The following is a 12,200-nucleotide window of genomic DNA, read 5'->3' as shown; positions in this document are numbered from 1 at the left end:
CAAAACATTTAATCTATTGTATTATGTTTATGTAGAAGATTTTCCCTGTCTTTAGGAAATATATATTATATATATATATAAATATATACTATATTATATGTTATACATATATATTTATTATATATAAATATATACTATATATATACTATAATATATACTATAATATTCAGAAATGATGGAACAAACCAGCAACTTACTTTCAAAGCATTTAGAAATAAAGTCTTCTTCTGATCCAAGAGCATGGAATGGTCTTCCATCTTTTTGTGTTTTCTTCAATTTCTTTCATGAGTGTTCTGTGGTTCCTTGAGTACAGATCCTTTACCTCTTTGGTTAGGTTTATTCCTAGGTATCTTATGGTTCTTGGTGCTATAGTAAATGGAATCGATTCTCTAATTTCCATTTCTGTATTTTCATTATTAGTGTATAAGAAAGCCACTGATTTCTGTACATTGACTTTGTATCCTGCCATGTTGCTGAATTGCTGTATGAGTTCTAGTAGTTTGGGGGTGGAGTCTTTTGGGTTTTCCATATAAAGAATTATGTCATCTGCAAAGAGAGAGAGTTTGACTTCTTCATTACCAATTTGGATATCTTTTATTTCCCTTTGTTGTCTGATTGCTGTTGCTAGGACTTCTAATACTATGTTGAACAAGAGTGGTGAGAGTGGGCATCCTTGTCGTGTTCCTGATCTCAACGGGAAGGACGCAAGCTTTTTCCCATTGAGGATGATATTTGCTGTGGGTATTTCATAGATAGATTTGATGAAGTTCAGGAATGTTCCCTCTATCCCTATACTTTGAAGCGTTTTAATCAGGAACGGATGCTGGATTTTGTCAAATGCTTTTTCTGCATCAATTGAGAGGACCATGTGGCTCTTCTCTCTTCTCTTATTAATTTGTTCTATCACATAGTTTGATTTGCGAATGTTGAACCATCCTTGTAGCCCAGGGATGAATCCTACCTGGTCATGGTGGATAATCTTTTTAATGTGCTGTTCGATCCTGTTTGCTAAGATCTTCCCGACCTTGGGCTACTGCGGGCTGCTGTCCATAGTCGTTCTGTGCAGCTATGTCTTTGCACGTGGTGCAGCTGCTGAGGGGCCTGATGGGTCTCACCCGGAGGCTCCCGATGCAGCGTGCCAAGATGCATTCCAAGCCGCCGCGGGAGGAGCTCGGGACCATGGATGTCGCTGTTGGGCTCACCGCCTGCTTCCTGTGTTGCCTCCTGCCATCGGGTTGGGTGCTCTCGCATCTGGAGAGCTACAAGAAGCGGGAGTGAAGGGGGCTGTCCTGTCCCTCACCCTGTGACCTGACCACCCTGGCCTCTCCTGATCATGTCTGCTGCATTCCTGGCCGGATCATGTCCTTCAATTAGAGTGACCTCTTCCTCAATCATGACCTTTCCATTTCTCCATGGTGACATCCTGGGACCACGTATATTGATTTGAGGCCCTTCTCTGTAGGGCCCTCCTTGTGACAATAAAGTCTACTTAAATCTTAAAAAAAAAAAAAGAATCTTAGCATCCATATTCATCAGTGATATTGGTCTGAAATTCTCCTTTTTGCCTGGTTTGGGGATCAGGGTAATGCTGGCTTCATAGAAAGAGTCAGGAAGTTTTCCTTCTGCTTCAATTTTTTGAAACAGCTTTAGGAGAATAGGTGTTATTTCTTCTTTGAAAGTTTGGTAGAATTCCCCAGGGAATCCATCAGGTCCTGGGCTCTTGTTTTTTGGGAGGTTTTTGATCACTGCTTCAATCTCGTTACTAGACATTGGTCTATTCAGGTTGTCAATTTCTTCCTGATTCAATTTTGGGAGTTTATAGTTTTCCAGGAATGCATCAATTTCATCTAGGTTGCTTAGCTTCTTGGCATATAACTGTTGATAATAACTTCTGATGATTGTTTCTACTTCCTTGGTGTTCATTGTGACCTCTCCCTTTTCATTCATAATTTTATGTATTTGAGCTTTCTCTCTTTTCTTTTGGATTAGTGTCACCAATGGTTTATCGATCTTATTGATTCTTTCAAAAAACCAGCTTCTAGTTTCATTGATACATTCTACTGTATCTCTGGTTCTACCTCATTGATCTCTGCTCTAATCTTGATGATTTCCCTTCTTATGTGTGGAGTTGGTTTACTTTGTTATTGATTCTCCAGTTCTTTAAGGTATAGAAACAGCTGGTGTATTCTGGATTTTTCCATTTTTTTGAGGGAGGCTTGGATGGCTATGTATTTCCCTCTTCGGACTGCCTTTGCTGTATCCCATAGGTTTTGGATCGAAGTGTCTTCATTTGTCATTGGTTTCCATGAATTGTTTCAGTTCTTCCTTGATCTCCTGGTTGATCCAAGCATTCTTGAGCAAGGTGGTCTTTAGCTTCCAGGTGTTTGAGTTCCTTCGGAACTTTTCCTTGTGATTGAGCTCCAGTTTCAAAACATTGTGATCTGAGAATGTGCAGGGAATAATCTCAGTCTTTTGGTATTGGTTGAGTCCTCATTTGTGACCCAGTATGTGGTCTATTCTTGAGAAGGTTCCATGTGCACTTGAGAAAATGTCTATACTGCCTAGAGCAATCTATACTTTTAATGCTATTCCGATCAAAATTCTACCAGTATTCTTCAAAGAGCTGGAGCAAATAATCCTAAAATTTGTATGGAATCAGAAGAGACCCCGAATTGCTAAGGAAATGTTGAAAAACAAAAATAAAATGGGGGGCATCACGTTACCTGATTTCAAGCTTTACTACAAAGCTGTGACCACCAAGACAGCATGGTACTGGCATAAAAACAGACACATAGACCAGTGGAACAGAGTAGAGAATCCAGATATGGACCCTCAACTCTATGGTCAATTAATCTTCGACAAAACAGGAAAAAATATACAGTGGGAAAAAGACAGTCTCTTCAATAAATGGTGCTTGGAAAACTGGACAGCTATATGTAGAAGAATGAAACTCGACCATTCTCTTACACTGTACACAAAGATAAGCTCAAAATAGATAAAAGACCTCAATGTGAGACAGGAATCCATCAGAATCCTAGAGGAGAACATAGGCAGTAACCTCTTCGATATAAGCTACAGCAACTTCTTCCAAGATATGTCTCCAAAGGCCAAGGAAACAAAAGCGAAGATGAACTTTTGGGACTTTATCAAGATCAAAAGCTTCTGCACAGCAAAGAAAACAGTCAACAAAGCAAAGAGGCAATCCACGGAATGGGAGAAGATATTTGCAAATGACAGTAGAGAAAAAAGGTTGATATCCAGGATCTATAAAGAACTCCTCAAATTCAACACACACAAAGCAGACAATCATATTAAAAAAAATGGGCAGAAGATATGAACAGACACTTCTCCAATGAAGACATACAAATGGCTATCAGACACATGAAAAAAGGTTCATCATCACTAGGCATCACGGAGTTTCAAATCAAAACCACATTGAGATACCACCTTACACCAGTTAGAATGGCCCAAATTAGCAAGACAGGAAACAACAGGTGTTGGAGAGGATGTGGAGAAAGGGGAACCCTCTTACACTGTTGGTGGGAATGCAAGTTGGTGCTGCGACTTTGGAGAACAGTGTGGAGATTCCGCAAGAAATTAAAAATAGAGCTTCCCTAGGACCCTGCAATTGCACCACTGGGTATTTACCCCAAAGATACAGATGTAGTGAAAAGAAGGGCCATCTGTACCCCAATGTTTATAGCAGCAATGGCCACGGTCGCCAAACTGTGGAAAGAATCAAGATACCCTTCAACAGACGAATGGATAAGGAAGATGTGATCCATATACACTATGGAGTATTATGCCTCCATCAGAAAGGACGAATACCCAACTTTTGTAGCAACATGGACGGGACTGGAAGAGATTATGCTGAGTGAAATAAGTCAAGCAGAGAGAGTCAATTATCATATGGTTTCACTTATTTGTGGAGCATAACAAGTAACATGGAGGACAAGGGGAGATGGAGAGGAGAAGGGAGTTGAGGGAAATTGGAAGGGGAGGTGAACCATGAGAGACTATGGACTCTGAAAAACAATCTGAGGGTTTTGAAGGGGCGGGGGGGTGGGAGGTCGGGGTACCAAGTGGTGGGTATTATAGAGGGCATGGATTACAAGGAGCACTGGGTGTGGTGCAAAAATAATGAATACTGACTGTTATGCTGAAAATAAAAAATAAATAAAAAAAAAGAAATAAAGTCTTGTATTATATCTCCAACTTTTCTGTAACTTTGTGATTATTTTGAAATGAAACAATTTAAAAAAATAAAACAAAGGGGTGCCTGGGTGGCTCAGTTGGTTAAGCGGCTGCCTTCAGCTCAGGTCATGATTCCAGGGTCCTGGGATCGAGCCCCGCATGGGGCTCTCCTGCTTAGCAGAGAGCCTGGTTCTCTCTCTCCCTCTGCCTGCTGCTCTGCTCTGCTTATGCTCTCTTTCTGTCAAATAAATAAATAAAATCTTTTTAAAAAGAAGAAGAAAAAACACTGTAAAAGGTAAAAATAGTTACATTTTCAGAGATGCCCCCCACAAGCTGTGCCCTGCTCAAATTCTGTCCCATCTTCCATCCCCTAGCACTCTCTTATCATACCTTTCTAACATCATCAACAATTGACTTTTCATTCTATCTTTAATTTTTGTATGTTCCTTATCTTTTGTCTCTGCTTCGTCATCTAGAATACACTCTTCATGAGGAACTGCTGTATCGCCTGAGCATGAAGCAATGCTAAGAACATACTGAGTTCTGGATAAATATTTGTCCAATGAACTAAAAATCTTATTATTACAAGTATTAGTAATAAGTAAAATGTCATTCTTTCTAAGTTATTAATCCTTTTCAAATACTAAAGTTGCATCTACTCAGTAATGCCTGTTATTTGAGACAACCAATTTTTACTGCTATTTCTACATGAAAAGAAACCTACTCAAACACTACATGCAAGATTTTTGTCCCCTGGGATTTTGTTGAACATGAGATGTCTTCTGCAAGTCAATCCAAGGGTGGAAAGATTTAAATGTTAATTTGCTCTCCTCAGAGAACTCAGAAGGTGGTTAGCTACATTATTATTACTTTTTAGAACAAAATATAATAGGATATTAAAAGAAATAGCAGAAGACTTTTAAAAAAGAAAAATAATTCCAGGATGATGTTTATGTACTAAATCTAGAGTATAAATTAGAATGGGGAATAAGACAGCTCCAGGAAAATATGTCTTAGATGAGAAAGAATTTCCTGTAATAAAACATGTGATTAAATATTTAAGTGACCTTAATGATAAGGAGAAAGTATAGCATTATAAATATAAATGAACAAATAAAAGCGATGTGCTCTCCCCCTTTCCCTGTTGGGTATGTGCTCTTTCCAACTGCAAAAACTTCATGACAGGGGATCATTGGCCAATCACACCACTGGATTCTGCAGGGAGCTACATTTAAATAATGATTGTGAATGCTATTTAAAAAAAATTTACCTATAGACAAAGGAAATAATTACTTTTAGTTATTAGTGAAGATAAGTGATGTAAAATTGGGTCTTATGAAGTATGATGTAATGCCTAAAATGAATGAGTCAAGAAATAGGAGGTTGTATTTTACTTGAAGGCATAGAAAAGCTGAATACCTAAAAATATGGCTTTTAGAGTTTCAACTGTGTGACAGGTGGAAATAAGGAAGTGAGAGTGTTTGAAAAATCAGCAAAATTCCTCATTCTTCATGATGGGGGGGGGAGTAGTTAGTTGTAGTTTAAATTGATAAATAAGTGAATGAATACAAACATAAGGGATATAAACACCAAAAGAAGTACACTTGTATAAGTGGCTATCAGTGAGGATTGAGAGTATAGTTTACTTTTCATGTCAGATCCTCTTGTTCAGTTTGGGTTTGAAATCTCAAACTGTATACTCAATGTGCATACAAAAATGTCTGGTCCTACGCACCTCAGCTGGGAAAATTAGTTCTCCCAACAAGTGGGATAGTGAGGAGAGGGCTTGGTTCTACTCTTCAGTGTAGTGTCCAGGTTTTTTTTTTTTTGCAATGAGCATATATCATTTTGAATAAATATTACATATAAAATTATATATATATATATATATATATATATATATATACACACACACACACACACACACATCATTATATAATAAGAAGATGAACAGGCCACAGAGTTAAATGCTAAATCAGAGGAAGACTAAAACATCATTGGATTTGGCAATTGAGAGGAGACCAGATGAGTACAGTTTCCATCCAGTGCAGGGAAACTGCAAAGGAAGCCCTCTCTGCAATGAGGGGTGAAAGGGAGTAGGTGCAGAAGATACAAGTGTACAACTGTTTTCTACAAGTTGTGATGAACAAAGAAAGGGAGAGAATGTGTAAAAGTTAAGTTGCTGACATTGGAAGAGCATGGTTATTTAAGGATCACTTTGATGTAAAATAGAGAGCTGTATCTAATAGCTTTAACTTAAAAATGAAAGGCTCATGATATATAAAGAGCATCGAATGGTCACAAAGATTTTCCTTTTTGTTTGGATGAGGCCAGCATACAATACATTTTTATGGAGCCTTATTCTTACAGTTTTGAGGATTTCCTGTCATCCTTCATTTAGCCCATTTTCCTTAGAAATGCCTTTCACAGACTTTCCCTACAGAGGCTTCTAAAGCTATTGGGAAGTAACTCTGTCCCTACACATGTAGGAGGCATCTTTGATTACATCGGATCATTCACATGTATTTCTAAAAAGGCAGTGAAATATCAGTATTTTAAAAATTTTATTTCCTAAGTTGATGCTACGTAAAGCCCAGTCCTTAGCCATTATGACCAGTGTGCTAAATTGATAAAGCATCTATTTCCTTATCTAGAAATGACTACTGAATGAAGCCTGGTTGTCCTTCATAACTGAATGACTCCTTGGACGAAGTCAAGGTATTTCTGCCATTTCATGTTGGCTTTCTGGGCCAGATGCCAGTTTTTTCAGTCACCTTGGGTTAAGGAAAAAAATATGACATTGTTTTTTTCCCTCCATTCTTTCTTCTTCTCATTTCCTTCCTCTGTCCTTTGCATTGCTCCTCCACTTACTTGTGCCAGCTCCTAATGTACTTAACATCTTGCCCAGTGCCTCCACAGCCCAACTGGTAGCAAAACCCGATCTTCAGAAAGAATCAGAGAAATTCACTCAACCTGAAACAAAGCTAATAACTGTCTTGCCTCATTAAGCCCTTGATGAATGTTAAATGCATGAATAAGATGTAAATGACTAATACTGTTTCTTCTGGCTGGTGATTGTTGTGTAACAAACTTCTACAAATGCCCACAGATCCTGAGTCAAGAATTCACAAAGGCACAGAACAGTTCTGCTCTATTCCATATGTTTGGGACCTCAACTAGAATGACTCAGATATCTGGGGGAGACTCAGATGGCACAGTTGGGACACAGGGACTGGGAGTATCTCTCTCAAGATGGCTTCAGTCACCTGTCTGGTGTCTGATTTGGGATGGCTGCAGATCAGGGTCATCTGGGATTGTCAATTAGTATCCCTATATAAAGGTTCTCCAGCATGATGGTCTCAGGATAATTGGATTTCTACAAGAAAACAATTCAGTGCTCTAAGAACTAGTGTTTCCTGAGTCCACAGGGGATGTTGCATGGTCTCTTATGAACTAGCCTAGGGACTCACATAGTATCATGTCCAATATACTCTATTGGTAAAAGCAATCACAGATCCCATCAGAACTTGAGAAGAAGGGGCTGAGGTCACCTCTCAGCAGGAGAAGCATCAGCAAACTTGTCGCTTCTGGTTAAAATAGGCACAATACCTATTTTATTAATTCCTAAGACGAGTTCCCTCTTTACAGAGGAAAAGAAATGAAAAAGCCAAATAGTGAATAGAAAACATACAGATATCTGTGGGTAGGTGGAGAAAATATTTTTAAGAAAGGAACCACCTAGTGATACATAAATGACTAAAACCAATGTCAAGAAGCCCCTCTTTGGGATTTTAGAAGGACTTATTGAATTTATTCAGACTACTGAAAATATTACAATACCAACTTCTAAGTTTTTGAAATGCATTTGCAAACATTTATTTATGAAGTAGGTGGAGAAAGGAGAATGAAACTAACATTAATTGGATTCCTTCTGCGTTCTAAGATCCCAGGGACTGTGCAGTTTTGAGATTGCAGTTTCTGTGTGTGATGGTCAAAGCTGGCATCAACTTTTATGAGAATGGGAATAAATTTACATGTCATCAAATGATAAAGTTTCAATGTCTTTAGATTAAATGAAAAAAATCTAAAATATGCATATACATGCTATATAGTTGTATAGAATATGCCTGCTAATTCATCTAGTATAATACATGGTAGATATTTTTTAGTATATTGTTTATAATATGATAGTTGGGTTCCTCAGATTATTTGTACTATCAGGTATTATCTTACAAAAATAAAATATTTTTGCAGTGGGGGAAACTAGGAACTATGCAGTTTCAGATTTGCATATAAAAGTTATATTTTTATATTAATTTTAATAATAAAACTGTTTCTATCTGTAATGGTAATTGTTAAGGGAATAAATTAAATGTCTAAAAAGTGTTACAATGTGACCAAAATGACACATTAACACTACTGATTATATCCTGAATAATACGTACAACTAGACCAAATGTGAGTTTCCAGTTCGTAAATAACACAGCCTGTTTTTATAATGAGAAAATTACTTTGGGATAAAATGGCTTTAGAAATCTAAAATTAACAATAAAATACAGAATTACTTACAATGTTTATGGTAAATAAAGGAATGCAATTATTACTGAAAAACTGCAAGTCGTGAAAAAAAGCACTTGCATGATCTTATTCACGAGTCTTTGACTTTACAAAGTCAACCTGGTAAATGGCCACAGGTAGCTGTGGGGCAACTCTGTAGAAAATTCATGGTATAAATACCTGCACTCACATTGCAACGTCCTTTCTCAAATTGACTTAGCTTATCTTTATGTCAGGGGATTATAAGTCTGTCAAATGTCTAAATCTGGGAATAAAGCAAAACCATGACTCTCCAGCTGGGCAATCGAAGCTAGGTTTCTTCCCAGCAGACCTAGAATGTTTCCATCTGTATATGTCAAGCAGAACCTTGCCAGACTGTTCATCCATTTCATTTCTGGAGATGCAGTGATTAGCTTGCCACCACTACAGATTTCTTCAGGTCACTAATTCCCATTCTAACACTTTGATTTATTGTGGTAATGGCTCTCACCTTATTTTTTATATGAAAGCTCCATTCCTGGTATGTTTCATGTTGGGATCCCATCATTCCTATTGAGATCAGGGACACCACCTCTACTGTAGCACCCTTCACCACCATCTTTAGTATAGAGAAGATGGCTGCCACAGAACTGTGCTCACCCATTGGGTTAAAGGAATACTTTGGTTAAGGGAGTGAGGCCTTTGGATGGATATGAAGTGCTAGTGATGGTATAAGAAATGCTGAATCAAAATTGTGCTTAAAAAAAAAAAGATTTTATTTATTTACTTGAAAGAGAGAGAAAGCACAAGTGGGAGGAGGAGTAGTGGGAGAGGGACAAGCAGACTCTGTGCTGAGTAGGGAGCCTGACATGGGGCTCAATCCCAGGACCATGAGATCATGACCTGAGCTGAAGTCAGATGCTTAATCAACTGAACCACCCAGGTGCCCCAACATTGCACATTTTTTTCTTCCTCCCTCCCTCCCTCCCTCCTCCTCCTCTTCCTTCTCCTCCTCCTCCTCCTTCTTCTTCTTCCTTCCGTCCTTCCTTCCTTCTTCTTCTTTCTTTCTTTCAAGATCTTATTTATTTATTTGTCAGAGAGAGAGAGAGAGAGAGAGCACAGGCAGGCAGAGTGACAGGCAGAGGCAGAGGGAGAAGCAGGCTCCCTGCCGAGCAAGGAGCCCAATGTGGGACTCGATCCCAGGATGCTGGGATCATGACTTGAGCCAAAGGCAGCTGCTTAACCAACTGAACCACCCAGGCATCCCAACATAGCACATTTCTAAGGATATATAACGAGGATGGATTTGAAATCCAGAAAACAAAGAATAACCTTTCTAAACATCTTTTTGAAAGGTACACCTGGGTGATTCAGTCAGTTAAGTGTCTGACTCTTGATTTTGGCTCAGGTCATATTCTCAGGGTTTTAGGATTGAGCCCTGCATTGGGCTCCACTCTTAGCAGGGATTCTGCTTGAGGATTATCTTCCTCTCCCTCTGCCCCTCCCCTGCTAAAATAAATGAGTAAATCATAAGAAAAAAGGAAAAACAAAATAAAAACATCTGTTGTGTTTGCTTCCTAGTGCCCTACCAACTGAACTTGGCATAGGGCAGAGTGGCCTCATTCTGGGTGTGTGCTAATGTGATCATAATAAAATATTTTAAGAAATAGAAAAAAAAATTTTAGGACTAGTTACACAATTGGGTTGTGTCAATGCCAGAACCTTATGGTTTATATTTGCTTTCTCTATATATAACTTTAATATTTTTTCTGTGGATTTGTTGGTCTCTTCTTAAATAGCTATAATATATCAATTATATTTTTGTTCAGAATTCTTTTTTTTAAGATTTTATTTATTTATTTGACAGAGAGAGATCACAATTAGGCAGAGAGGCAGGTAGAGAGAGAGGAAGGGAAGCAGGCTCCCTGCTGAGCAGAGAGCCCGATGCAGGACTTGATCCCAGGACCCCAGGACCCCAGGATCATGACCTGAGCCGAAGGCAGAGGCTTTAACCCACTGAGCCACCCAGGTGCCCCTGTTCAGAATTCTTTATGTAATAGGCTGGTTTTAGATAATGGAAAAAATTAAAAATCATAAGGGTAAATGATTTTATTTTACTAATTTCGTGTATTCCTTTTTCCCGAGAAGAGTTGTAGCTAGGATTGAAAGCAAACATCACCAGCCCCTTTCAGCACCTTAAACATGTCTCAACTTGTATCATATTCCTTCTCTCTCTCTCCCTTTCCTCCTTCTCAGAGTCCATTTGGTAGGAACTGCTGTTCAGCCATATCCTCCTATCACTGAGAGAAAAACTCTAGCTTCTAGTTGTTCTGGCATGGTGTTTGATAAGTAAATCCCAATTTTGAGATTTTCAGGAAAAAAATAATCCATTTCTCTAGTAACAAATTTTGCCTCTTGCAAGGCAAATGTTCTTACTTTCAGATTATTGACTTGTTATGGACTTAAGTTTGATCTATTTTGAAACCCAGCCAAGAAATGTCAGCAATGATTTTTAAATTCTGCATGATACCTGACCTTTCCTTCCCTGATGCAAGGAACCTTGGACTCTTGGACTTCTTTTATTGGTGGAAAGTCTGAGGGAAAGGAGTGTTTAAAAAAATGAGAAAAGAAAAATAATTGGGTGATATATTAAAATAACATACTGCTATGTAAAGCCATGCTCTATAACAATAGTATCAAAATGGTACATATGTTATTTTATATAAAGGAATCATGAGTCCCCTATATTAGTTATGCAACAGTGTGTAACAAATCAGCCCCTAAACTTACAGGCTAAAGAAATTTAGCATTATTTATCTCTTATGATTTCTGTGGGTCAGAAACTTGGGACTAGCATGGCTGGCAGTTCTGGCTCTGTGTCATTTCATGAAGATGTAGTCATCTGTCAGCTAAGACTGAAGTTAATCGAAAGGCTTGATGGATGCTGGAGGATCCTCTTCTAACTTAGCTCCCTCATGTGACTTGCAAATTGGTGTGGCTATTGCCTAGAAGTCTCAGGCCCTGCCCCCCACCATTTTATTTTATTTTATTTCTTTTCAGTGTTCCAAAATTCACTGTTTATGCACCACACCCAGTGCTCATCACCAGGCTCACCCAACCCCCCCAATCCCCTCCAAAACCCTCAGTTTGCTTCTCAGAGTCCACAGTCTCTGATGGATCATATCCCCCTCCAAGTTCTCTCAACTCACTTCTCTCCATCTCCCAATGTCCTCCGTGTTATTCCTTATGCTCCACAAGTAAGTGAAACCATATGATAATTGACTCTCTTTGCTTGACTTATTTCACTCAGCATAATCTCTTTCAGTCCCATCCATGTTGATACAAAAGTTGGGTATTCATCCTTTCTGATGGAGGCATAATACTCCATTGTATATATGGACCATATCTTCTTTATCTATTCATCTGTTGAAGGGCATGTTGGCTCTTTCCACAGTTTAGTGACTGTTCAT

The 12,200-nt window shown here is 38.5% G+C and overlaps 1 protein-coding gene across 1 annotated transcript; it reads left to right on the top strand.

Moving 5' to 3' along the window:
* Positions 1-1,053: 1,053 nt before the first annotated feature.
* Positions 1,054-1,511, top strand: LOC123387831 (cytochrome c oxidase subunit 8A, mitochondrial-like). The gene has a single exon (XM_045066223.1). It carries the CDS (start codon positions 1,069-1,071, stop codon positions 1,276-1,278), a length of 210 nt encoding a protein of 69 aa, XP_044922158.1. The 5' UTR covers positions 1,054-1,068; the 3' UTR covers positions 1,279-1,511.
* Positions 1,512-12,200: the final 10,689 nt, after the last annotated feature.

Source organism: Mustela putorius, unplaced genomic scaffold, assembly GCF_011764305.1.
Source record: "Mustela putorius furo isolate JIRA1106 unplaced genomic scaffold, ASM1176430v1.1 tig00003863_pilon_pilon_pilon, whole genome shotgun sequence".
Taxonomy (NCBI): Eukaryota; Metazoa; Chordata; class Mammalia; order Carnivora; family Mustelidae; genus Mustela; species Mustela putorius.
Note: the sequence above shows the minus strand (reverse complement) of the source record. Positions and strands in the feature narration are given on the sequence as shown.

Bases quoted from the DNA above. Each gene is read 5' to 3' on its own strand.
- LOC123387831 (XM_045066223.1), top strand. From the start codon at position 1,069: ATGTCTTTGCACGTGGTGCAGCTGCTGAGGGGCCTGATGGGTCTCACC.